At 42.4% G+C, this 25,637-nt stretch overlaps 1 protein-coding gene across 5 annotated transcripts in view; it reads left to right on the top strand.

The window, feature by feature from the left end:
* FYN (FYN proto-oncogene, Src family tyrosine kinase) overlaps positions 1–25,637 on the top strand; it is a 211,079-nt gene that overhangs the window by 157,936 nt on the left and 27,506 nt on the right. For 4 of the 5 annotated variants that reach the window (XM_055261589.1, XM_055261598.2, XM_055261607.1 and 1 more), the window contains 8 exons: positions 522–618; positions 6,891–6,989; positions 10,462–10,565; positions 11,531–11,680; positions 14,303–14,467; positions 18,082–18,261; positions 19,831–19,907; positions 20,009–20,162. In XM_055261589.1, coding sequence (XP_055117564.1) covers positions 522–618; positions 6,891–6,989; positions 10,462–10,565; positions 11,531–11,680; positions 14,303–14,467; positions 18,082–18,261; positions 19,831–19,907; positions 20,009–20,162 — 1,026 coding nt within the window. Of the gene's footprint in view, positions 1–521; positions 619–6,890; positions 6,990–10,461; positions 10,566–11,530; positions 11,681–14,302; positions 14,468–14,869; positions 15,026–18,081; positions 18,262–19,830; positions 19,908–20,008; positions 20,163–25,637 lie in introns of all 5 variants that reach the window. The other variant, XM_055261626.1, reaches the window with a different exon arrangement.

Genomic DNA, 25,637 nt, shown 5'->3' with positions numbered 1-25,637 from the left:
TTGGGATGAATATTACAGAAATGGTCTTCTCTAAGTTTCCCTAAGCTGCAGGAGGCATTTCCTATTACGTTCTGTGTTACTGTTTTACCAGGAGAAAGGGTGGTGCATTTTACCCAGAACCTAACATAGGCTCCAAGTGGAGGAGAAGATATGACCAGCAAAGGATGTCAGTAACTGCTGCAGAGCCCTGCAAACCTGAACCCTGACGCTGACGCTGCCCTTTTGTTTGGGATGCGATTTTAATATCTCCCTGCTCCTCAGCCCTCATTAAAAGCTGTTACAGAAAGAAGCCCTTCAGCTCTAGGTTTCTATCAGATCCAGTAAGGCTTCTCCTACAAAGACCAAGGCGTAAACACAGCCCTGTGACTGTGGTTTTTACACATTAATTACAACACTTCATCACGTTATTAGTGCTGGCTAGATGTAGATTGTGAGAATGAGATTTTAGTGAAGATTTAATTTCTTGGAATTAATTTCCCCTTGTGTAATAATCTCCCTTCTTGTGAATTTCGTTTCGGCAGGAGTGACACTGTTTGTGGCCCTTTATGACTATGAAGCACGGACAGAAGATGACCTGAGTTTTCACAAAGGAGAAAAATTTCAAATATTGAACAGCTCGTAAGTTTGGAGAGGGAGGAGAAGCATGTATACCTTTCAGGTTGGGAAGGGGTCTTGCATTTCTGGTCTGCACCTCTTCAGATGTCTGAAATGCTAAAAGAACATTTGCTAAATTCACTAGTTTACAACAATGTACTTTGAGAAAAAGAAGAGTCAGTGACACATTGCAGTATTTTATGGCACTGTGTGTCCAAGGAGATTTTCGGAGAGTACCAAAAATACTAGCACAGTCCATGTTTATTGGTTTTGGTTTAGGTTTAAAGATTGTAAAATCACCAGCATCGCTCTCCACAGTCCTGAGTGTTTCTACAAACCGACAGTTTCAAGTGATTGGCACAAGCCTTGGCTACCCACGTTTCATGCTCTCTGCCTTGAGATTTTCTTCACATTTCAGATGTTACACTAACTAAAGTCATCACTTGAGGCTTGCAACAAGTTCTTTGTTTTATAAACTGCTAAACATTTCATTGGTGAAGCCTATGGAGGCGTTTCCCTGTAATGAAAATTTGGGAGTGACTGGAATCTTTTGGAGCTAGAAGGAGAAGTGATTTCACTCACTCATGAATGACTATGCTGCATGGTTGTTTAACGTTGGCCAGGAGGAACAACAGTTAAACAGGCAGTGGGGAGATTTCAAGAGTGAGGATCACTCACTTTTCAAATCCTACATTCAGTACCTCCGTAAGAAGAGTAAACACAGGTCAGATTTTCTTGTGGTTTATAAATACTGCGTCTATTAGACTGAGGCAGTGTGCGTGGATGAGGCCCTTCAGAAAAAATCTAGGCTCTGAAGAAAGTGTGTGGGGTGTGGGGTTCCACATCAGCATGCCAGGCATCTCCAGCATCCCTGTGAGTGCTCCCAGTGGTTGGGAAAGAATGCTACCCAGGGGCTGAGGGGCACACCAGGAAGTTCTTCTATGCCACCAAGTCTGGTTGCTTCTCCTCTGCTCTCTGAGCAAACCAGATTCCATGTTGGCAGAAGGACTTGGAGCCGGGCTCCTCAGCTTTCCCAGAAGGATATGCCAGAGGGAGTAAGAGGCAGCCTTGGTAACACTGCACATCCCAGGAAAGAGGAGTTCTGATTGCCACAGGGACCTCCTTCAGGCCTGAAAACTGCCTCCTTGGAAAGCCCACCCTTCCCTGGAATGCCCCCGGCTCACAAAACCATGCAGTGAGAATATGCCGCCTTTCAACAGCAAGAACTGAATACCACCATAAAGGGCCGATGACTCTCTTCGAGACATCAGAAGGCACAGTCTACACAGCCACAGGGTTTTCAAACATATATTAGGATTGTCATCATTAACAAAGGTGTGGGGTGGTGTTTTTTTAACTTTTTGTTGGAACACATGCAGAAAAGTGCACGTATCAAACGTGTACACAGTGATGTTGCACAACAGTGTGAACGTACTTACTGCCACTCAACTGTACACTTAAAAATGATTAAAATGATAAATTTTATGTTGCCTATATTTTACAATTTTCAAAAAGTATACAGTTTGCTGAATTTTCACAAGCTGAACATGCCTGTGCAGCCACCAGCCAGGTCAAGAAGAGTGTTACCGGCCCCCGGGAGTCCTCCTCCTGTAGCCACAGGAAGTTTTTAAAAAATAATAAACAGCTACCATTCATTGAAGGCTCCTGATGTACCAGCCATGAGCTAAGTTACAAACATTCTCATGCATTCTTCCACAACTGTCTGAGGTATGCATCGATGTCATCGTTTGACATCTGAGGAGCCAGAGGCCCAGATTAGGAAACTGCCCCAGAGCTCAGAACTGGCAGGTGGCAGAGCCCAGGGCGAGATGCAGGGAGGCATCCTGAGAACAGTGTCAGGTTTGATCTAGGAAAGGCCCAGATGGGACCCTTCAAGTGACAGGAAGGTTTGGAGAGTTGGCTGGGGCTAGGGAGGAGGGGATTGGGCTTTGATCTCTCTGGGTATACCTCCTTGCTGTTATTTTGCTGCTTGTTGGAGTCCATTAACTTTGAATTCTGAAATCCCCTGCCCCTTAGCCTCCCCTACATGCCAAGGTTGATTAGAAATTTCAAGACTATTTGTAAACTTTCAATTGCAAGAACCAAGGAATAGTAGGAGCGCAGACCCAGCTCTCAGGAGGCTTTGTCCACACTGCACGTGCATCTGTGCATTAGGCTGGAGGGCATTGGAAAGTCAGTCCCTGCCAATGTCAATCCCATGGCTTCTTCCTTTGTTAATCTGGAAAGGATCTGCAGTGTCACCAAATTGAAATTTTAGAGAAACACGCAAGGAGAATCCAATCCGTCTCAACCTCTATTTTGTGACTTCCATGCACGGCCTTTGATGTTTACAGAGGCCTTTGAGCCTCCAACCCTGTTCTTATAGAGGAAAATATTACAAAGATTCTCTTCCTCTTAATGTTCTTCCTTTCTGCCAATGGAATTCCATATCAGTGGAATTTTAAAATTCCCTTTCTCAAGGTTATAGAAAAGAAAAATAAGGTTTGTGTAACAAGACAATATCCTGAAGTCAAGGGTAATAACAGGGAAGAGAAAATCATGAAGGAAAAACAAAGCAATATACGGAAGCAGATGGCACGCGGCTCCTCCCCTCCCCCATCCTCTCCCGCCTCTGGCTCTGGTCCTCAGAGGAGAGGGAGGAATGGGGCTCTGTTCTGCCAGGGCAGCTGCCACACCTCCTAGTGTGTGTCCTCCCACTCCCTTCCCTGGTGGGAGCCCTGGTGGCGCTGGAGGCCACAGGGCTGGCTTTGTTAAAGTACAGCATACACCATGGGATGTGCATGTATATATGTACCCAGAGGCGGTGTTCCTGCTACCCAGCAAGGGGCAAAGTTGCTTCATTGACCTGTTGTAAGTGCTCAGTGTCATGTATTAGGACATTGTTAAATTTGAACCCCTTTTGCAAAGTATTTAAGTCCACCCATTTTATTCCCTGTTTTCACATTTCAAGACTAGTCGTTTACCATCTAGGAACAGTGACTCTTTAAAATGTAATACATGTTTTACACAGAGTGGAGTATTGGTTACAGCTGAGGGCAGGTTTGTTGTGTGTTTTTTTTTTTTTTCTATTGTGATAAAAAGAAATCCTGGTTTAGAGCCCCACCCAAGCATTTGATAAAATTGTTACCGACATAAAATGCTACACTACTGAGCAGATCAAGGCTGACTTCTGTTGGCAAGTAACTACTCCCTGGCTCCAAGGCTCTAGGGCTCCCGGCTCCCGGGCCCGCAAGCCTATGAGCAACTTTGGGGTTTGGGGGTAGACTCTTTTCTTGGTGTGGGGTGTGGTGGGGGCACAGAATCTTTTAGCAAGTCTTTAAATCAGAGGAACAGAGAGAGCTGTTATAAAATCTTAAAAGCCATTCTAAACCAGCACCAGGCTTTAAATCATATATTTGAATTAGAGCAAGATAATAAAAAATATCTCACCAAGTGTAAATTAAAGAGAAATCTGAACTGTAAGAACAGTTTAAAGAAATACAGCTTTAACAATGCTAATTACCCACAGTAACTCAAGAAATAAAAGATAACATAGTAGAGATCCTATTTTCCTAAATCAACATGAATATAGAGTATATCTATTTATAGGTGGATTGGTGCTTCTAGTATATCAAAAAGATGACTTATTCACTTGCTCAACGGCTTTCGATGAATATTTTGAGTCTGTACCACCCTCTGTGGGCTCAATGTGTGAGGTTTACTACATAATAAACATTGAATCTTTGTCACTTTATGTCTCCTTTGATGAATAAGATGACCCTGGAAAGCCTAGAAAAAGAGAAATCAAGGATTTTATCTTTCTCATGAGTAGCTGAAAACCCTTGTGAGATTAATAGGGTCAAGTAAGAAAATCATGAATTCCTGATTCATGACTTCAGAATGAGCAGATAATTGCATTCTGATCTGTGCTACACTATTTAGGTGCCTAGACCAAAATGAGATAGTTAATGGTAGATTTGAATTGGAAATGACTTCATTAATGCCAGATCACCTGAATAAGGCTGGGCTTGTCCCAACCTGCAGCAAAATGTATTGGCTTCCCGCCCCCATTGACAGTCTCAGATACCCTAAAATTGATGCTAGCCATTTTTTTTCTTAATTTAATTCAATTAGAACTAACTTGATGAAGGTTATCTTGCATTAAAAAACAATAAGCCTCTGCTACAAGCACTTAATTTTTTCCTCGCCATTTTGGAGCATTTCCCAGGCTGGGCGGGACAGGGTGGAGGGGAAAGAGCTGGGTATTGTTATTTTTAATGATGAAATGTCTCCATCTAGTGGAACTTCAGAGCAGTAAACGTTGTCACTATATTAAAGTGAAGATTATGTCTCCAAAGCCATTTCCTTAAACACATACAGTGTTTAAAGAAAAAAATAAACTTCCACATATGTTCTTAGATGATATCCTTACAACTGTATGTATTCCTTTTGGAAGGCATAGAAATGAGACTAGTACAAACTGTTAACATTTTTAATGTCATGATTTGAACCTCAAAGAGAGGGGTGCTTACAATAGGGGAGCAGCACAGTGCAGATCCCACCCAGTTGGTAACGATCTAGCTCTTAAGTTGGGCAGTGGGTTCACGGGGTTCGTATATACTGTACCTATATTCTTCAGTGTGTGTAAATATGTCCTAACAAAGATCTAGACATGAACTAAATTTAAGATTATGAATAAATCTAGACATGAACTAACTTTTATGAATAAAGGACTTTCTGAATATGAGTACTGTACTTTTGATGGATTTGTAATATGGTAAAAAGGAGAGATTAGGAAACTAATTAAAGCATAAGGTTTTAAAAACCTTTGCTGGCACCTTGGTTTTTTTGTGGGCTATTCTATTACTTATGCCACCAAACACTTTCCCACAACAGCACCCCCAGCACACGCTGGCTTGTCACCTTTGTCCTGTTGCTCTATTAAATCCTATCTGGAGGCGTTGCTCACTGCTCACCTTGCTCAGAGAGTCCAGCTTTAGAGAGCAGCCTCTGGAGTAATGCTTGAGTTTAATGTGGAGGCTGGTTATTCTCTACCTGATTAAATCTGTCTGGGGAGCATCTTTACCATGGCCAAAAGCCAACACATTTTTTTTCCCTGGCTGAAAGCTTTGACACAGAACCCAGCCAAAAGAACGATTTTTTAAAAAAATGCCTGGAGTTTCGCTTGCTGCCTCCAAGGACCAAAAAAGGAGGAAGAGAAGGTGCTGAGCCCCTGGAGATCAGATTTGCTGGGAGGTCTGATTTGCTTGAGGGCAATCATGTCTTTGACTGCAGGCTGGTTCTGCAGATACTCAATGGATGTCAGAGCCACAGCGCCACATCCATGACCTCCCCGATGTTAATGGGAAGAGGTACACACTGCTGAATCTAAGCAGATGAACTTGAACTGCTTAATGTACTCACTGGCTTTAAGATGAGAGTAGCTACAAGCTACCTTTTGACCTCCTCTGAGAGCTCCCCAGGTTGATACCACTGCCATGCTGTGGCATGGAGCCTAAGGCAGTACAAAGTGGCATGACTAAAAATCTCACTCCCTTGCGGAGTTTCTGTGCTTCCCCTGTGCGAGCACACGCAGCCATACCCACCCTCACCCCTTGCCCATGAGCCTCAGGCCAGTACTCTGGACATTTGATGGAATCACTTCAGACTGAAAATGCCTGGGGAAGGCGATCCTACTGTAGCATCATTCTACCTGCAGAGAGGTGTCTCCCCATCTTTTTGAGAGCAAGCCAGGCATGTGTTTAGAGCGTGCCTTCATCCCTCGTCAGACCTCCTAACCTCCCAATGTTAAGATGTTAACATTTCTAGTGTCATGATTTGAACTTGAAAGAGAGGGGTGCTTACAATAGGGAAGCAGTACTTTGCAGCTCGGATTGACCTCAGACCTCCTAAAAAGCTTCCCTTCACAGATGATCTGCAGCCAACATGTTTTACTTAATTAGGCTGAGGCTGGGTTCCTTTTCCCTCTGTCCAAGTTAAGGACACTAACCAAGCAAAATGCCCCCTACCAAGAGAGACCTCTCATGGCCAGGATCCCACATTCTTAATTCACAAATAAGGCAAGAGACAACCGTGAGTTCATCTCATGGCTGACTCGAACTGGAACCTTCTGACCTTCACAGGGGGACTATGCTGGAGTTCAGAGTAAAGGAATATGTTGGAGAAATCAGGTGGCAGGATGATTAGGTGACAGTTATACACTTCAGACCACAGTGAGTCTCTAACTGCAAGCTGTTGAAATGGTCAACGTATTTACTTTTCTTTTTTCTTTACAGGGAAGGAGATTGGTGGGAAGCCCGCTCCTTGACAACTGGAGAGACAGGTTACATTCCCAGCAATTATGTGGCTCCGGTTGACTCTATCCAGGCAGAAGAGTATGTTTCATTTTGTTTTCACTTAACTACTTGATTTTAAAAGTTGATTGCCACAATAAAATGCCATCAGCATTGGGCAGGAGGGAGAAGAAATTCACAGCAGTGATTAAGGCTGAGTTTTTCAGGCTTTCTGCCCCGGTTTTTACCCTGTGTAATACTTGCACTATTATTAACTTAATGTTTCTCTTGAAGCCTGCTCACTTATTTTGAAAGAAAACTTTCTATCAATACCCTAAATGAAAAGCCAGTAAAACTTGTCATAGATTAAAAGTAGCCATAAAAATATGAAATGCTAGCTAGAGCCTATATTATTGCCAACCCAGGTTTCTAAGCCCACAGTCCACTCCCTCTGTTGGGGAGAGAGAGGAGACAGTAGCAAGTAATTGCCAAAGACTAAGATTTTTCTCCTAAGTGTGATCAGAAATATTAAAAGAGTGCTGAAAAGACACCTTCTATGCCTGGGAAAAGTGAGTCACATACAGTGTGTCCCCCCAACTTGGGAAATACTACAGCGATTTGGAACCTCAATTGGCTTCTTTGATAGTAAACAGTGACGAGCAGTTATTTGGCCCAGCTATTCAACTGGTAGCAGTTTAGGAAGGTGTTCAGTAGGCTGAAGGGATCTAAAAGGGATAACCTTTCTCCCTTCTTCTGACCCATGAGGATTAATGGGCACTCCCAAGGGGAAGAACTGCCAGTGGCTCTTTGCCAGCCCTGACTTCTGAACTGAGGGAAGGAGAGATGGAGCCATGATTTCCCAAATGCAGGAACTTGGCCTCCTCCTGACACCTTGGGTCTTGCCTCTCTAGAAAGGGAGTTGAGAAAAGTCAGTCACCAAGCCCAACCTTTGGCTCTGATATTTAATTTCACCATAGATTTGTTTAAGTAGTGCAAGAGGGATTAGACTCCACACCCTAACCAAATCCCTAGTTGGATTGTTCTATTCTTTAATGCCTTTGTATTTCCTCTAAGAGGATCTGTTTTGTTTCCCACTCTCAAATACTCAGTGGTTCTTAGTTGTTTTTTTCTCCTAGTGACTGTGTTTCATCATCAGTGAATCAAGGTATTTGTATTTAATTTGTATTTTAGGGAAGATTTGCAAACATCTTTGTGTTCTTTCAGAATAAAAAGTACCAAAATGTAGCATTACCCTGATTTAACTGGAAATTTGTCAGCTATATATTTAAGTTATGTTTATAATGGTCGACTTTTTAAATATTTTGTTTTTAAAGAATATTATTTTTTAAAATAATGCCTTCAGTTTTACATATGCAATTAACTATCATTATCTTAAAATACTATTGTTTTCCTGCAATCCATTGTTCTAACAATTCCTTTTTCACCACTGTTTTACACAGCATTCTAATTGGGTTATTGGTACACACCCAGAAAGCCATTTCTCACAAGTAATTGACGTAATAGTCTTTACACCACCTAGTGCTAGATTAAGGATTGTTGCACATTTTGGTGTTTCTAAAAGTCACTGAGGAGCTAACACGCCATGCCTCTTTTCTTCAGTGAAACTTAATTCACAAAAGAATTTGACAGTGAATTCATAATACCTATATTCAAGCATAATGAATTGAAATTTCATTTTAGAATCTGGATTCTTTCACAGTCAAATATTCTAAAAATGGTTCCCACACACAGATTCCAATTGAATGCGCCAGCATTCTCCCTTGGGTTTTGGGGGCACCTGCTGCTCATTCAGCACCTAGTGCTGAAATAGTAACTAATTGCCAGGCTTGGTTAAGGCTTGAGAGTGCAGGGGGAGAATATAAGGCAAATAACAAAAGTCTTGAGGTGACTTAATGTGATGCCTCCTAAAGTGGCACAGAGTATCATTAGTTTGTTCAGGGATAATACATTGAAATATCTGCAACACCAAGTCATTATAAGGGCATGCTTACTGACTGGGCACAGATCTCAAAGGTGTACAGTAACCAGTCCTTACAGTTGTGCCAAAGAAAAGATGTACAGGGTCAGCCGTGATGGCTCCCTCCTGTAATCCCAGCATTTAGGAGGCCAGGGCGAGAGGATCACTTGAGCCCAGGAGTTTGAGACCATGCTGGGCAACATAGGGAGACAGTCTCACTCTGTCCCCAGGCTAGAGTGCAGTGGCCCTGTCTCGGCTCACTACAACCTCCACATCCCTGGTTCAAGTGATTCTCATGCCCCAGCCTCCCGAATAGCTGAAATTACAGGCACATGCCACCATGTCCAGCTAATTTTTGTATTTTCAGTAGAGTTGGGATTTCACCATGTTGGCCAGGGTGGTCTCGAACTCCAGACCTCAGGTGATCTGCCTGCCTCAGCCTCCCAAAGTGCTGGAATTACAATCATGAGCCACCGCTCTTAGCCTCTACGAAAAAATTTTTTTTAGTTAGCAGGTGTGGTGATGTGCACCTTTAGTCCCAGGAGGCAGAGGTAGGAAGATTGCTTGAGCCTGGGAAAGTCGAGGCTGCAGTGAGCTATGATTATGCCACTGCACTCCAGCCTGGGTGACAGAGTGAGACCCTGTCTCAAGAAAATAGTGGAGTGCAGTGGCGCGATCCTGGCTCACTGCAACCTCTGCCTTCCAGATTCAAGCGATTCTCCTGCCTCAGCCTCCCTAGTAGCTGGGATTACAGGTGCATGCCGCCACACCCGGCTAATTTTTTGTATTTTTAGTGGAGATGGGGTTTCACCGTGTTAGCCAGGATTGTCTCCATCTCCTGACCTCATGATCCACCCGCCTTGGCCTCCCAAAGTGCTAGGATTACAGGCATGAGCCACCATGCCTGGCGTTTTTTTTGTTTGTTTTGTTTTGTTTTGTTTTTTTGAGACACGGCTTTGCTCTGTCACCCAGGCTGGAGTACAATGGCACGATCTCAGCTCACTGCAGCCTGGGCCTCCCAGGTTCAAGCGATTCTCCTGCCTCAGCCTCCCAAGTACCTGGGATTACAGGTGCCCACCACCACATCAAGCTAATTTTTGTATTTTTAGTAGAGCTGGTGTTTCACCATGTTGGCCAGGCTGATCTCAAACTCCTGACCTCAGGTGATCCACCCGCCTTGGCCTCCCAAAGTGCTGGGATTACAGGCATAAGCCACCGTGCCCAGACTAGAGTCTTTTAGATAAGCGTGGAAAGGGTCTCCTGCAGTTACCATTTCAAATCAAGGTCTTAGATTTCTGGTTTTTTGCATATAGATGGCAGTTTTAACACAAACCAGTTCTGGTCATGTCTGGAGGGAAGGAAAACAACCCACAATTCAAATCTGATTTTTTTTAAAGAGTGAAAGAGATGAATTAGGGATAGAATCCAGGATAGATTGAAAAGGAACTGAATTAAGCTAGGAAAAAATACATACAGGGAAAGGCTAAGGACTAAATTGGAGGTGAGGGGAATTCATGGGCAAAAAAAAGAGCCTATGCTGTTGCATTTTGTAAATGACTATTACAAAGTATTTTCCTTCCTTGATCTAATTTAAAGGTGGTACTTTGGAAAACTTGGCCGAAAAGATGCTGAGCGACAGCTATTGTCCTTTGGAAACCCAAGAGGTACCTTTCTTATCCGCGAGAGTGAAACCACCAAAGGTAAGATAACGAGTTGAAGAAGTTGGCTTGTCATTCAAATCTGTGGATTAGTCAGAGGGGATGAAAGGCTTATCTCTAATGTACAAGGATTTTAAAATGGCACATATCCTCCCTGCCTTGTGAGTGGAGTCCTGTTTTCAGTCTTCCCTCCAGGCTCTAAAACTACAGACAGCACCAGAAGAACTACAGAGGCTCCAAATCAAGACCTTCCTCCTGAAACGGGCTGGGGGCAGCTTCACTGCTCCGGGCACACAAGATCATAGAATTTTCAGAAGTCCTTTAGAATTTTGATTTTCTGAAACTCTTAGTTCCTCAGGTGCCAGTCATACAGGTTGTTTTTGCTTTCCTTTTGTTTTTTAAATAACTGAGGACTTCACTTCTCTTCCTCCAACTGTTGGACTTTTCATTATTTAACAACTCATTACAGCCCACAAGAGGAGACAGGTCAAGGAAGAAAAGAGTAGTGGCCTCTAGCTTAATTCGCCAGATTTTCCGTTCCTGTAGAAAGTGTTGTAAAGCAGAAGCTTGAAGCTCACTTCTAGAGAAACAAGCCTTAGATTTCTTTTGCACATGCTGCCGCTACCTGCCAGTATGCCCCTGGGTAGAGAAGACAAGGGAAGCAAGCTCAGCCATGCATCGTGGTCCTTCTCTACCCTTGGGGGGAAGGAGTGTTGGAATTGAGTCTACGCTGTATTACGCAACAAGGGGTACTGAACAGTGTGTTTAAGAAAAATATCCAGGAAGCTTTCAGTCTCAAGGGCAGAATCATTTTACTGCTAATATCTTCTGACATTTGCAGGACATCAAGAAGCATCTTCTTCCTGTTACTAAGTGGAGATGCTGTGTGTGTGTACATGTGTGTGTGCATCCTTAGTAATTATTAATCAGAGTCAAGAAAATGAGGCCTAAAAAGCAAGCTGATACTCTAAATGATTGGAGCTGCTTATGCTTTCCATGTTTACCAGGTGCCTATTCACTTTCCATCCGTGATTGGGATGATATGAAAGGAGACCATGTCAAACATTATAAAATTCGCAAACTTGACAATGGTGGATACTACATTACCACCCGGGCCCAGTTTGAAACACTTCAGCAGCTTGTACAACATTACTCAGGTAACCTTAATTCTAACTACCTACTAACCATTTGGATGCTGGAGGGAGTGGATAGGCCTAGAGCAGGAAAGTGGAAAGGGGTAAAACTAATATGTACAAAATCACTTATAGAGTATGTTTTCTTTGCCAGCCCTTAATGGTGGGGCTTGGCTGAATTGGTTCTATTGGTAGTATTCTACTGTTGTTATTATTAGTTCCACATGTTTGTCCGAAGATTCTATAATATTTTTGTTTCCCAAGTAGAAAGCAATAAGTTAAATTTTAAAAGTTGTTTGTTTTTTCATCTTCATCCTAAAATACTTGAAGTTGTCTTTTCCCATTCCCCCGCATTGCATGTGAGGAAGCAGTCTCCTGGAGGGCACTTACATGGGGACTCCTACAAGGAATATTGTGTTTCCACCATCACTTTACGCTCAGCACTGTTGCAGGAATAGCTGCACGTACATTTCATTCTCATGCAAGTCATTTATCATGTTCCCCACTAATACTGCTGTTTCCTAACTAGGCTTAGACTTACACAACCCACAGCTCTTAGATCTATTACGTCTATTGTGCTAAATTAAACTTTTAAAACGTACATCTGTCTCTGTCCTAACACCCAGATATCACCATTATTTTGTTGTTTCTGAAAACATAATTATTAGATATGCAGTTTATACATTTTATCAAAGACTGTGGTTTTATGTGCAATTGTTAAAATGATTGCTTTCTTTCCTGGATTAGCAAGTATTATATGCCACTATATAATACATATTCACATGTGCCTATAGGTGCACATGTATAGACACATGTCTATATCCTATTAAGCCTAGAGGTGTTTTTTTGTGTGACCCATTTCTCGATTTTCTATTGTTCTCCAGGACAAAGACAAGACTCAAAAATAGTATACGATTTACCTCTACTATTGCTCTGTGCACAATCATTGAAATATGTGTGTATAATTTTTGGCATGAGAAAGCAATCTTTCGAAAATGACAATAAGAAATGTCTGTTGATCCCTGGCACTAATGAACAATAGAAAATATTAACAGCACTTGCAGTACTAGTTGATTATGGCATTGGCTAACTTGGTTTATGTGGATCCTAATGAAACATTTGGGAGAAATGGAACAAAATATCTCCCTGAGCTTAAGTGATATACTCAAAATGCCTCCTTGTTGTAAGGATTTTTCAAATGCTGAAATATATTTCATTACAGCCAAACATCAGCAGGATCCCCAGGGTTTGGATCATTTGAAAATACTGTGTTCAAAAGGGCACCTTAATAACATCGTAAAGCTGGAAGGAAAGAGGGGATATGAACAATAGACACTTTTTTTAATCTCAGGGAAAAAAAATCCATCTCACATTAGACTTGTTTTTATATTGGCTTTCCCTCTTCCCTCTTTCTCTCTCACACAATAAAATGCCTTTGAAATGCTGACACATAAATAATTTCCTACCTAAACATCTCAGAGCCTGATTCCATCAAAAAGAAAGGAGTAAAAAGCAAGTTACAGCCCAGCAGCACATCTGCTTTCCCCGGGTCCGGGGGCTGCCAGGAGGGAGCGGGGGGTCTGTCCACCTCACAAGGCAGGCTCTGTCAGCTTTTGTCACTCCCTGATTTCTTATTCTTTGTTACCTTTTTTCGCCTGACTGATTTTTACTTGGCATTTAAGTTCCCCTTAGCACTGCCAGATTCTAAAAGGTTATATTCTTTTTAAAAAAGAAGAGAAAGAAAGAAGGAAAGAAGACAAAGAGAGAAAAAAAACCTCCGAGTGATAACTACTTTTTCCTTTCTTCTTTTTTTTATAAAGAATACATTCTTTCACATCTTGAATTTCAGTGAATTTTAGTTTCCATTCTTTCTCCTTTCAAACCAGACACCTAAATTATACATCGAAGACTGTTAAAAGGTTGTTTTTTTTTTAATGGAAAATATCAAAGAAGCAGCCCAGGAGTATCTGACTTGATGGAATGGAATCAGTTAGAAAGCCAAAGACATCACTAAAAAAAGTAACTTCTTTTTTTTCCCCACCAGTTATAATCTTCAGCCTTACTAGTTTATAACAGTTTAATGTTCTATAGAAGGATCCTCCACTAAAGTTATAATTTTAAGTATAGTCATATAGAGAGATCCCTAATTCCCTGGGTAATCTAGATACTAAAGGTGGGGAAGAACAGTCATATTGACGTTCTTTAATCCAAAACCACTGTTTGAAATTAGTAAGGATATTTTCAGCATTCCCAAAAACATGTTATTAGCACATTGAGCTGAAAACGTTTTTCTTACTCAGTGAGTACAGAAACCAAAGCAGTCTGCGTGTCTATCTATGTATAGACTGTATCGTACCTGGGCTCATGGAGTAGTCTAAATTTAAAATGTCCTCTATTCTACCTCCAATGAAAATGTTTCCGTGTGTGGCGTCTGATCTTCCACCGTGTGTGTGGTCGTCTGCTGGTGTAGCGCAGTTTAAGGAGCGCTGTGTGCTGCTAGTGTTCCACGATGTGTGTGGTCGTCTGCTGGTGTAGCACTGTTTGAGGAGCACTGTGCGCCGCTAGTGTGGGTTTACACTTATGAGTGTTGTCATTACATGTGTTCTGCTCTTCTCTCCCTCTCCTGCCCCTACCCTGCTCCATCAGAGAGAGCTGCAGGTCTCTGCTGCCGCCTAGTAGTTCCCTGTCACAAAGGGATGCCAAGGCTTACCGATCTGTCTGTCAAAACCAAAGATGTCTGGGAAATCCCTCGAGAATCCCTGCAGTTGATCAAGAGACTGGGAAATGGGCAGTTTGGGGAAGTATGGATGGGTATGCTGAGACTCAATTACTCTCTTATTAGCTTCCCCGTTTGGGAAATCCCAAACATGAAAGATGGAAGGTGAAAATAAAGACTGCGTGACCGGGAAGAAAGTTTGAATTACTAATAGTGGGGAATAATAATTTCAGTTTTGGTTTTAACATTCTGGAATTCCTAAAAAAAGATAGTAAGTGGGCAAAATTGGCAAATGGCTCAACTTGTACTATTACATGACTCAATTCATAAACCAGCAAATGGTCCAAGCTGCCATAAAATGTCTTGCCCTTCATTTCCAAAAGCAAATATTTGTTGAATGTCGTCCTAACGGGCAAGTCACCTTCCATCTTTCCTAGTGCATGCATAATTATGGATTATAAGGACTGTGTTTTCTTTATTAATTCCCTTTCCTGTAGAGAAAGCTGATGGTTTGTGTTTTAACTTAACTGTGATTGCATCGAGTTGTACCCCACAAACTTCTGGATTGGCTAAAGATGCTTGGGAAGTTGCACGTCGTTCGTTGTGTCTGGAGAAGAAGCTGGGTCAGGGGTGTTTCGCTGAAGTGTGGCTTGGTAAGGCAGAGGGCACATTTTGTTTTGGCTGCATCTCAAAGCCGATTAAAAGGATGGTTTTGAACAAAAATGCACACACAGCCATTGGGACAAAGACACTTAACCTGGATAACTAGACGGGCACAGGCCATCCAGATTTTCAGAATATGCTGATACCTTGCTGTGCTCATCTTTCCTGCTTCATGTGGTTAATTAAGGCACCCGCAGAACAGGAAACCAGTACACTGTGAATCTGGTGTTTCCTCTTCCTAAGAAATGGGAAGGTAAGATACTGTATATGGGCAGCCATAAGGAAGACTATGGGCATTTTGCTCAATGGGCCTGGGTTTGAATCCTTACTAGCTAATTAACCACGAACAAGGGGCATATTTAACTCCTTTAAGCCTCAGTTTTTTCATCTGTAAAATTGGAATGATACTTTTTTGTTGTTGTTGAGACGGAGTCTTGCTCTGTCGCTAGGCTGGAGTGCAGTGGTGCGATACTGGCTCACTGCAACCTCCGCCTCCCGGGTTCGAGCGATTCTCCTGCCTCAGCCTCCCGAGTAGCTGGGATTACAGGTGCCTGCCACCACGCCCAGCTAATTTTTGTATTTTTAGAAGAGACAGAGTTTCACCATGTTGGTCAGAATGGTCTTGATCTCCTGAACTGGTGGTCTGCCAGCCTCATCCTCCCAAAGTGCTGGGATTACAGGTGTGAGCCACCACGCCTGGCTAGAATGCTACTTATTTTATAGGATTATTTTTAGGATTACATGGGTTAATATGTTTAAAGTCCCTTGCAGATAGTAGATCTTCAGTAGAGATACATACTTCCCTTTATTTGATTGTCATTGATAAGGCTGGCTGCACTGGGCCTTTGTAATTTCTTTTATAGACCTTTTGGGTCAGTTGCAGCTTTGCTTAGAAACAATTCATGGATTTAGGCCCCACTCAAAAACATGTTTCAGTAAAACAATATTAATACTTATGGAATCCTCCATCTTCCTTCCTCAGAACTTATTAAAAACAGTATCGATCAGTACCCTTTGCTATGTGTGGGTATAGATCTTTAGGTGTGGTCTGCATTAAAAGAGTTAATACAGGTGGCCAGTCGCAGTGGCTCACGCCTGTAATCCCAGCACTTTGGGAGGCCAAGGCGGGCAGATCACCTGAGGTCAGGAGTTTGAGACCAGCCTGACCAACATGGAGAAACCCTGCCTCTACTAAAAATACAAAATTAGCTGGGCATGGTGGTGCATGCCTGTAATCCCAGGTATTCGGGAGGCTGAGGCAGGAGAATCGCTTGAACCCGGCAGGTGGAGGTTGTGGTGAGCGGAGATTGCACCATTGCACTCCAGCCTGGGCAACAAAAGCGAAACTCCATCTCAAGAAAAGAAAAAAAAAAAGAGTTAATACAGTTAAAGCACTTAAAACATAGCCCAGCAAATGATAAGTGCTACAAAGATATATGTAGGTATGTTAGGTGGATAAATAGGTAATAGACAGACATACACATATATATGTATGAGTTAGCTAGTTTAATAAATCCACATTATTGTGTCCATCTCTCTCTGGACTTAATCTCAAGTATCATAAAATATATGACCTCCTTCTTCCTCATTCACCTTCTAATAATAGAGAATTTTAGTCAAATTACTCACACAATCACAGAGAATTGGACCCTATTAGAAAATTTATTTTCAAATTTTACAAATATCAACTTTAAATCATTACATATACTGTTCACATTTTATTTTCCAATAAACACAAGACAACATGCCCATCAGAATTGGGATGGATGTCTGTGTAATTAACAAAGTTTGTATTACAGAGGAAGATCTTAATGTATTTAAAATTTGGGGTGCTGACTCTTAAATAGCAAAGATCACTTATAAATTGTCAAATTTCCCATGAGTGCTTAGTGGGCAGATATTTATGAAGTTTAAATGAACTTTTCTTTAAGCTACTTGTTTTTTTCATAATTTATATTTTGTAGGTTGCATGTTGTAATTGTATGAACCATGTCTTTAACAGGATAATAAGAACTCCAATTTACAGAATCCTTAAATTCCAAAGTCAGTTATATTAAATATAAAAATCTTAATTTAAACTAGTCTTCTTTTTCAAATAGAAAATAAATTAGCAGATTTTTTCCCCTTTATAAAGTTATTCTTCAGCATCATAGGCCTAATAATGGAATACATGTAGAACCTAGGTGTGGTTTTGTTTTTTTAATGCTGAGGCTGAAAGAGACCCAAAAGATAATCCAGTTCCATTCCTGTATTTTACAGATGAGGTAACTGAGGACAATCATAATCCAGGCCTTGCCTTCAGATTTGCTAGATTTTTTTTTAACATGCTAAATTTAAATATTTCTGTTCCCTCTCAGCTGCTGTTTAATTTCACCTGTCTACCTACCTGATAGAAGCCATTGTTCTTGTGGCTAGCCATCAGTAAAGCTGAGGAATTTGCCTTACCTGGTTGAAGTATTGGCAAGCAGACTGTGAGCTCCTTGCCAGTGCTTATCAGCATGCTTGGCACACCTGTGCAAGGACTCAGTCAAGTAACTTGTCCATTGCAGACACTGAAAGTCTAGAGGTAATTTCCAGACATCCTCATCTGGTACCATATTTTTTAAATGGCACACCCCATAAACTTAAATAATCTAATTTCTTCCATGCTCACTGTATTCCCTAAGGGACAGCTATTAGATGACCAGGCCTGTTCCAACCCCTGGACTTTCATCACTGTAAACACTGGTGCAGAGCTTTTGGTATAAATGTGTAATCATATCACTGAGCCAAAAAAAGAGAGATTGGTAATATATCAAAATTTAAAAAATTTTTATTGAGTTATAAATCTTAATATAGCCATCTTAGCCATAACCACAAATAAACTCATTTTTTCTGTTAAAATACTTGACAGAGTCCTTGCAATTGAATGTCTTTGTTCAACAAAAACTGTATTAAGTGTTTTAAATTTAAAATCTAATCTTGTGCAAATAGCTGGTGGTCAAAACCTTCTTTTTCCATCAAAAGAAGGTCTTTGGTTTGACTTCATATTCTGGGATGTTTGTAGGTACCTGGAATGGAAACACAAAAGTAGCCATAAAGACTCTTAAACCAGGCACAATGTCCCCCGAATCATTCCTTGAGGAGGCGCAGATCATGAAGAAGCTGAAGCACGACAAGCTGGTCCAGCTCTACGCAGTGGTGTCTGAGGAGCCCATCTACATCGTCACCGAGTATATGAATAAAGGTTGGGCAACGCCTCTCCTGTCTCCAGCTCACAGTGCCTTAAGGGGTTGTTTGGGGGAGAGAAATGGAGGCTTCCTACTTGCTGCTTTTCTAGTTTCTGCCTGGGTCAAGTATTCCCATTAGGAACCACCAGTTATGCGCTCATTAATGAAAACATTTTTTAAAACAGACTAACCTTGAGTTTACCCCTGCCTCAAATCCTTGTGAAATGCCAAATACCTTTTACATGTTATGTGTGTCAGAAATTCAAGCTCCTCTCCATAATTAAAACATTCATTTTTAATATGGGGGTGGTAGGGAGCGTTATGATAGTTTGTTGTTATTTTGAATGTAGTAGCTTTTGTTACATTTCCTTTTTGCAGGGCTAAACAATTAATATCAGACACTGGTCTCTAAGCTAAGTTTAATCTCCATCATTTCAACATCTTTTTTTTTCCCAGCTCTCTTCTTAAACGTCAGACGATGAAATTACATGCTTTCAGAGACCACATTTATTCTCACATTCTCTCCCCCACAACCCCTCTTTCTAATCAAACCAGCATTGTTGGGGATAAGGCCAAAGATCATTTTGTTTTGGAAAAATAGATGAACCAAACAAGAAACAGCCTTAAAAGGCAATACACTGTACATCAGAGGATACCAGTGTAATTTTCCTTTTCCATGTACTTTCTTTTAAAATATAATGGGAATTTTTTTCTGGCAAACTGTTTGTCCTTTGTGTCCAGGGTTATTTTGTAAATAACTTTGTGATTAAAGCATAAAATATCACTGATGACCATCATAAGCCTCCAGCTTCTGCAAATGATTATCCCTGCTTTGGTGTTAGTTCTAAGCCTCCTTAGGCTGTGTTATAATAGTGGCTCTGAAGCTTCCAATGTTTTGTTTCAGATGTCTGATTTAAGGCTTGGCTGGCTATGATCTAGTTAAGGGGGACCATCTGCCCCACCCGTATTCTTCAGATTGTCTTTTCTTGATTCAAAATATGTAAATAATCTAAGCTAGTGAGTCTCAAACTTTACCTTGTATTATTAGAATCACCTGTAGGCCTTCTTAAAACCCAAGTTTCTGGACCCAACCTTCAAAGTTTCTGATTTACTCGATCTGGGATGGGACCTGAGAATTTGCATATCTAACAAGTTCCCTTGTGTTGTTGTAGCTGCTGGTCCCAAGACCACAGTTTTGGACCACTCAGCTGGGCTGTATTTTCCCCACATCAATTCTTTGTGCAGGGGTGATTGGGGAATGGGATTGAAGAGGTGCAGTTCTTCATAGGTTCCTCTTTATGACATAAAGGGAGATTGAGTCCCATTTCTTCTAGTCTTATCAAATATATGTTGTTATTCCTAGAAATGGAATTAATGCTGTTTGTTTTTAAAAGGTAAAACTGTTACTTCTCCATGCCTTTACTTTGTTCTACCCTGCTTTTTTATATAAACCTTTTTGTCCCCCCATGTGGATGGCATTATTCCATTTGACTACCTTACTACTTTTAATAAGAAAACCAAATACAGCTCTCCGTTGGGAATTATCTTTCAAAGTAAATTGAAATGATTTTATGTTTTGTTCATAGGAAGTTTACTGGATTTCTTAAAAGATGGAGAAGGAAGAGCTCTGAAATTACCAAATCTTGTGGACATGGCAGCACAGGTAGGCACTGCAGGGTAACTTGATGTGCCATAGATTTAATGCCGTGTAAGTACATTGGGTCGTGCTGTATGTAACATGTCCTGTTCCCTGGATTTCCACAGGTGGCTGCAGGAATGGCTTACATCGAGCGCATGAATTATATCCATAGAGATCTGCGATCAGCAAACATTCTAGTGGGGAATGGACTCATATGCAAGATTGCTGACTTCGGATTGGCCCGATTGATCGAAGACAATGAATACACAGCAAGACAAGGTGGGCACTTGAATGACAATGGCTCGTGATCACAGCTGTGAGCACAGTCGCTTACTGCACGGCCCTTCCTTCCTCCTTCCCTTCCCTTCCTTCAGAAAATACTTGAAATGTCATTCTTCAGCTTGGTTTGGACTCCTTGATCTGGCAGGAATTTGACAGCTCTGCAGGTGGGAGACTGTTGTGGGCCCAGTGGAGGGATGAGATATTGGTTTTTGGTGGGTGGGTGGGTATTGGTTTTTGCTGCTGTGGTCCTCTTGGCTCATGCTGGTCTCCTCACAGCATCCAGGCCTAGGATACTCTGTTTTTGGGGAAAGAAGGCTGGGGAAAGCCAAGGGATCGTCAAGTTTTAATTTGTCATTCAATCAGTGTATGTCTCAGCAGAAAGCAGAAGGCACGTTCAAATTAGAGAAGTTAAGAAATGAGTTTTTTACAAAGGTACAGGCAGGGTTTCAGAAAGCCAACAGGGCATGGTGCAGTGTCTCGGAGCTTGTAACAGCAACAGAACCAAGGCCTCAAAGGCAAGGGGGCAGAGAAGTGGGCACAAGAAGTCAGAATGGGCCACTGCACAGAGAGGGCCTCCTCAGTAAAGAGAGATGGCAGGGATGGATCTGGGGATTCACACCCAACCCCACTCTTTAGCCCACTTCCAGGTCTTCTGCCAGACCCAACCAGAAGTAGATGTCACAGGAACTCAGCGATGAATCCTTATGGGTCCAGAGCAGGGAGAGGGAGAGTGGAGAGAGGACTTAGACTATACATGGTAACAGCATAGTTACTCGAAAATCTCTGCCTCCTTTCATCATCCCTGCCATCCCACCCTCTGCAAAAATTTATAGAAATTAGCCTTTAAGTAAAATATATCCCAACTCAGCAGCCATCCCAGTGGGGCAGCTTTTCAGGTGCTATTAGAGCACCAGATACTAGAAAGGAGTTTTTAGGAATATTTTCTTTCTTCCCAGATACTGACAAAGTGGTCACCAGGTCAAAGTGTGGGATTAAGTATCTGGTTTGCAATCGAGTATAAGCTCCTCATGTAGAATATAATGTTTATAACTGGGGCAAGGGGGAACTTTCATTGTTAGTGTTTCTAACCAAAGCCCAGTCATCCCAGGCAAAGGCGAGCAGTGACTGGAATGTATTACAGAGTGGTGCTTTCTACTGCATTTCATAATAGCCAGCTCTGAAGTCCTTTTCTTTCTCTTTTTCCTTCTCCTTCTCTTGCCCCTGTTGCTCCTCCTCTTGATTCTTTCATTTCATGCCAATTATCCTCTCCCTTCATTTGACTCTGAGAATGGAAGCATTCTTAGCAGTCTCAAGTGATGAGGAAAAATGTTAAACTAAGACCCTGGCTGCTACCGATACTGTCCAAATACTGAATTACATGTCGGTCAGACAGCTCAGCTATTTGAATTTCCCCAACACGTGGCAGTTCTTGTCCTGGAGCCAAATGCCCACACAGCAAGCATGCCCATGCGTTATACACACACATACACCCCCGGTGCTGGGCCAGATGGCGTGCTGTAGCTCTAATCAAAGGCTCACTGCAGCTTTGATTGGCACTGGCTGTCCAGAGAGGAATGTGCATGTGATTTTGAGGCAAGGTGAGCCGAGAGGACCTGAGTGCCAGTGGATCTGAGACTTGCCCTGAATGAGGGACTTTATCCTGAGGCAAGTCTGTCAGATCCCAGCTCCTCAGACTCGGAAGAAGAGTGGGTGAAGGTTGTGAGACATGAATATTTGATTAAGGAAAGGGCTAGAATAGAGCCCTGTGCTCACCCTTCTGTGTGTGAGTCGAGTTTTTCCCCTTTTCCTGGACTTTGAACTCTACAGGATTTGTGGTTAGCGCTCATGAACCATGGGTAAATGAAAAGGTTGCCAGGCCAGGAGCCAGAGGATGCTGGCAGGGGTGCTGTTAATAGGGCCTGGGGGTTTAGTCCACGCCTTATTCACTGGAGTGAGGCTCCTCAGGCTGTGGCCCTAGGTGATTGGCCTCCCTCGCTGGTTCCCCTCCCATCAGGCTGCTGCCCTCAGCCTGGCCCCCAGCTGTTCTTCTGCATTAGCCATCCTGATTGCCCTTCTGCCGGGTGCCCAGCTCCACCATCACGTCCCCAGCTGCCATCAGAGCCCCTTTCAAAAGGCCAACCTTGTACTTGTAGCCTTTGTACTGCATTTCCTTACTTAATTTCAAAATCAAGGGTCCCATCCTTCCTTCTTCAAACATTTTTCTTCTTTCCTCCCTTTCCCGAACACCTTCAAATCCATGCCAAACACTAGAAAGAGAGAAGTAAGAAGTAAGTGAACTGGAGAACCGAACTGGGGGAAAAAACGAAGCTTGGCAAGGCGGGTCCCAGGATGTCCAAGGAGAATAAAAGAAATGCTGTCCTGCAGCAGAGGGGTAGGAAGTGGCAGAGCCATTTATAAAATACCTTCTAATTGCCAGGCCTGAGGGGAAACGTGAGGATCAGGCAGGGAAACAATAGGAATAGACTCAGAGGGGTTAAGTAACTTGTACAAAGTCACACAGCTAGGAAAATAGCAGAGCCAGGATCTGAATCCAGATATGGCTGACCCTGTTGCATCTACCATCCTAAACTATGCTGACCGCTTCTCATCAAGTCAGTGATGAAAAGAAAAGAAAATAAAGATGGAGAGGATTAGTCATACATCCCTTTTCCCCTTTATTTTATGGGACTGTTTTTAAGGAGCGCCTTCTAGTGTGCCTATGTGAGGGAGTTGCAGAGACCTTCGTTTTCCAGCACTGGGACAACCCAGCTGTTTATAAAATTCCTCCCGAGGGCCTGCCGTGCCCCGGCCGCTTTATGAGGCAGAAAGGGCCTGGTGTGTGTCTGCTGGTGTACTCTGCAGATGGCATGTGTGCTGTGTGCTGAAGTTTCTGCCGGGAATTAATCAGCTCCTCCAGACAGCTGGTCCGCGTGCCTAATAATATTTGCAAGTCGGGTTTTATGTTACCCACAGGCCACAGCCATGCTGCATCTTGATTATGGGAATGCAGGCGGCATTTGGAAACATGCACCAAACACAGATATTTTAGGACCATGAATGACAATTGTTTTCAAAACAGTTGTGAGTTTCCCATCTCAGGGTGCACTGAAATATCTGTCACCCCTTGGGCAGATGAGGTGGCATTGCATAGGGCACAAGCAGAATTGGAGTGTGGAGCTGGGTTCCACAGTCCTTCCTGTGCTCCTTGCTTCCCACCACCCCAGCTACCCAGGACTGAGCAGCAGCCCGTGTCAGGGAGGAGGTCAAGGCCAGGCCCTGAGCCTGTGAGGATGGTCTTCCACTGACAGCACTCTAGAAGCAACTAGAAATTTGGGGCAATTGCTTATTCTCTATTCCCTGGACATATCACTCAATTACAGCAGATAGTTCGTCTTTAGTTATAAACACTTTGCTAAATTCTGCCCAATCAGAGTCTCTAAATAATGCCAACATCAGTTATTTGAGTGCCTTATCTATGAAAGGTCTTTACTAGGAGCTACTGATATCAAGAAGCCTAAGACTGCACAACAGTCAGCAAGCATGAGGAGGAACACGTGAGGCATTGTTGAAGTCAGATGGAACTGGGTTTGAAATCCAGCTCTACCACCTGACGATCTGGGGCCTTAGGCAAGTTATTTAACTTTTGCATACCTCAGTTTACTCATCTGTAAAATGGAAAGACATTTTGTCTGCTGTATGCATTTTTGCAAAGATTAAGTGAAACAATGCATGTAAAGTGCTTAACAGGGTACCCAGCACATAGTGATAAATGTTGCTTGTTACTATTGGTATATCTGGCACAATACTAAGTTCTTGGGGAATAAACAAATGAGTTAATGGATTGTAGATACATGGAAAGTCTCAAACATTATTCAGGAAAAAGAGAGAAGAATCAAAGACAATTACCAAGTAGTCAAATGCAGGTGATTGTGAGAATGGCATTACCAATAACAGAAATGAGTACTTGGGAAGATCTTACTTTCAGAGAAAGAGGATGCATTTGGGTTTGGATCTGTTGAGACTTGAGATGGTTGTCTTGGTCCTCCAAGCCCAGAGAGATGAGTCGGGGTGCCCTCACTGGGTCTCACTGCCACAGCTGGGCCCTCAGCCTTCCAGCCCTCCCCTGAGGTCTGGTCACAGCCGCCTCCCTACCCCACCACTGCACCTTCTTCCCAGAATCATTCCAGAACTCACCACAGGCACCACAAGGATCTGCTGTCCATCTTCTTGTCCATACCACACCTATCTCCTGTGACCCCCGACATAGGCGGATGTCACAAGCCTTGCTTCCGGAAATTCACAGCCCCTCCAGCCCTCACTTCCTTCAGAGATCGCACAAGCAGGAGAGAAGCAGTGGAAAAATCCTCTGCAGACTCTAGTTTTTTCTTCATGAGCTTTCAGTGCCGACTAATGTTGATTTAAACCTAATAAGTTCAGACAGACGTGGCTGTGTGTAAGCATAACTTCCTTTTGTGGATACCTTTTTATTCTTCATTGAGCTATAACACACATACAGTAAAATGAACAAATCTGAAGTGTGCAGCCTGATGAATTTTTACGTACATATATGCCTGAGTCCACCCCAAAGATAAAGATACAGAATACTTCCAGCACCCCAGAAGACCCCTTATTCCCACTCCCAGTCAGTAACCACCCCCACAAATAGCCTTTTTTTCCCCTTTTCACCATAGATTGGTAAGTTTTGCCTGTAAATGAACATCACAGACATGAATCCTATAGTATTACTCTTGTGTCTGGCTTCTTTCCCATTCTTATGTCTGTGAGATTCTTCCATATTGCTGCATGGAACAGTAGCTCTTTTCATGGCTGAGTAGTATTCCGCTGTACAAATATATCACAGAGCCTCCATTCTACTGTTCCTGAACATTTGGGGTTATTTCCAAATTGGGGCCATTATAAATAAGGCTGCTGTGGTGATGCACACATGCCCTCGTCTCTCTGGGCTATGTTCTCCAGTGGAATTGGTAATTACAGGACAAACCTAGGTTAGCAATTGCAGTTACTGCCTAACAGATTTTGTGGACATATTTTTAAAAAGGAGAGTACACACTTAGTGTGTCATTTGCCAGTATTGTACTTCCCTCTAAGCTGCTAGTGAGGCAGCCTAGTGAGGCTGAGGAACCAGGGGTTGGACGTTAGGGTCCTTGGCTTTGAATCAGCTCTGTCACTTACAAGCTTGGTGTCCGCAGGCCAGTTACTTAAGCTCTTTGAGCCTCATTTTTATCATCTGTAAAATGGTGATAATAAAAACGATCACCTCATATCATTAGTGTGAAACTTACATGGGCTATCTATAAAAGTTCTTTGAGAGTTGTGAAATGTAAAAATCATCCTTATAACCTCAACTTTTTGTATTTGACATACATTTTCCTTGAAAAGTCTAAAAAGTTTTTAAAGAGAATCACTATTAGTAATCAATAGAGAAAAAATTCAATCTTTCAAGAAAAAAAA

Source organism: Symphalangus syndactylus, chromosome 2, assembly GCF_028878055.3.
Source record: "Symphalangus syndactylus isolate Jambi chromosome 2, NHGRI_mSymSyn1-v2.1_pri, whole genome shotgun sequence".
NCBI classification, from domain to species: domain Eukaryota; kingdom Metazoa; phylum Chordata; class Mammalia; order Primates; family Hylobatidae; genus Symphalangus; species Symphalangus syndactylus.
The sequence above is the reverse complement of the archived record's forward strand: the minus strand, read 5'-3'. Positions and strand labels throughout refer to the sequence as shown.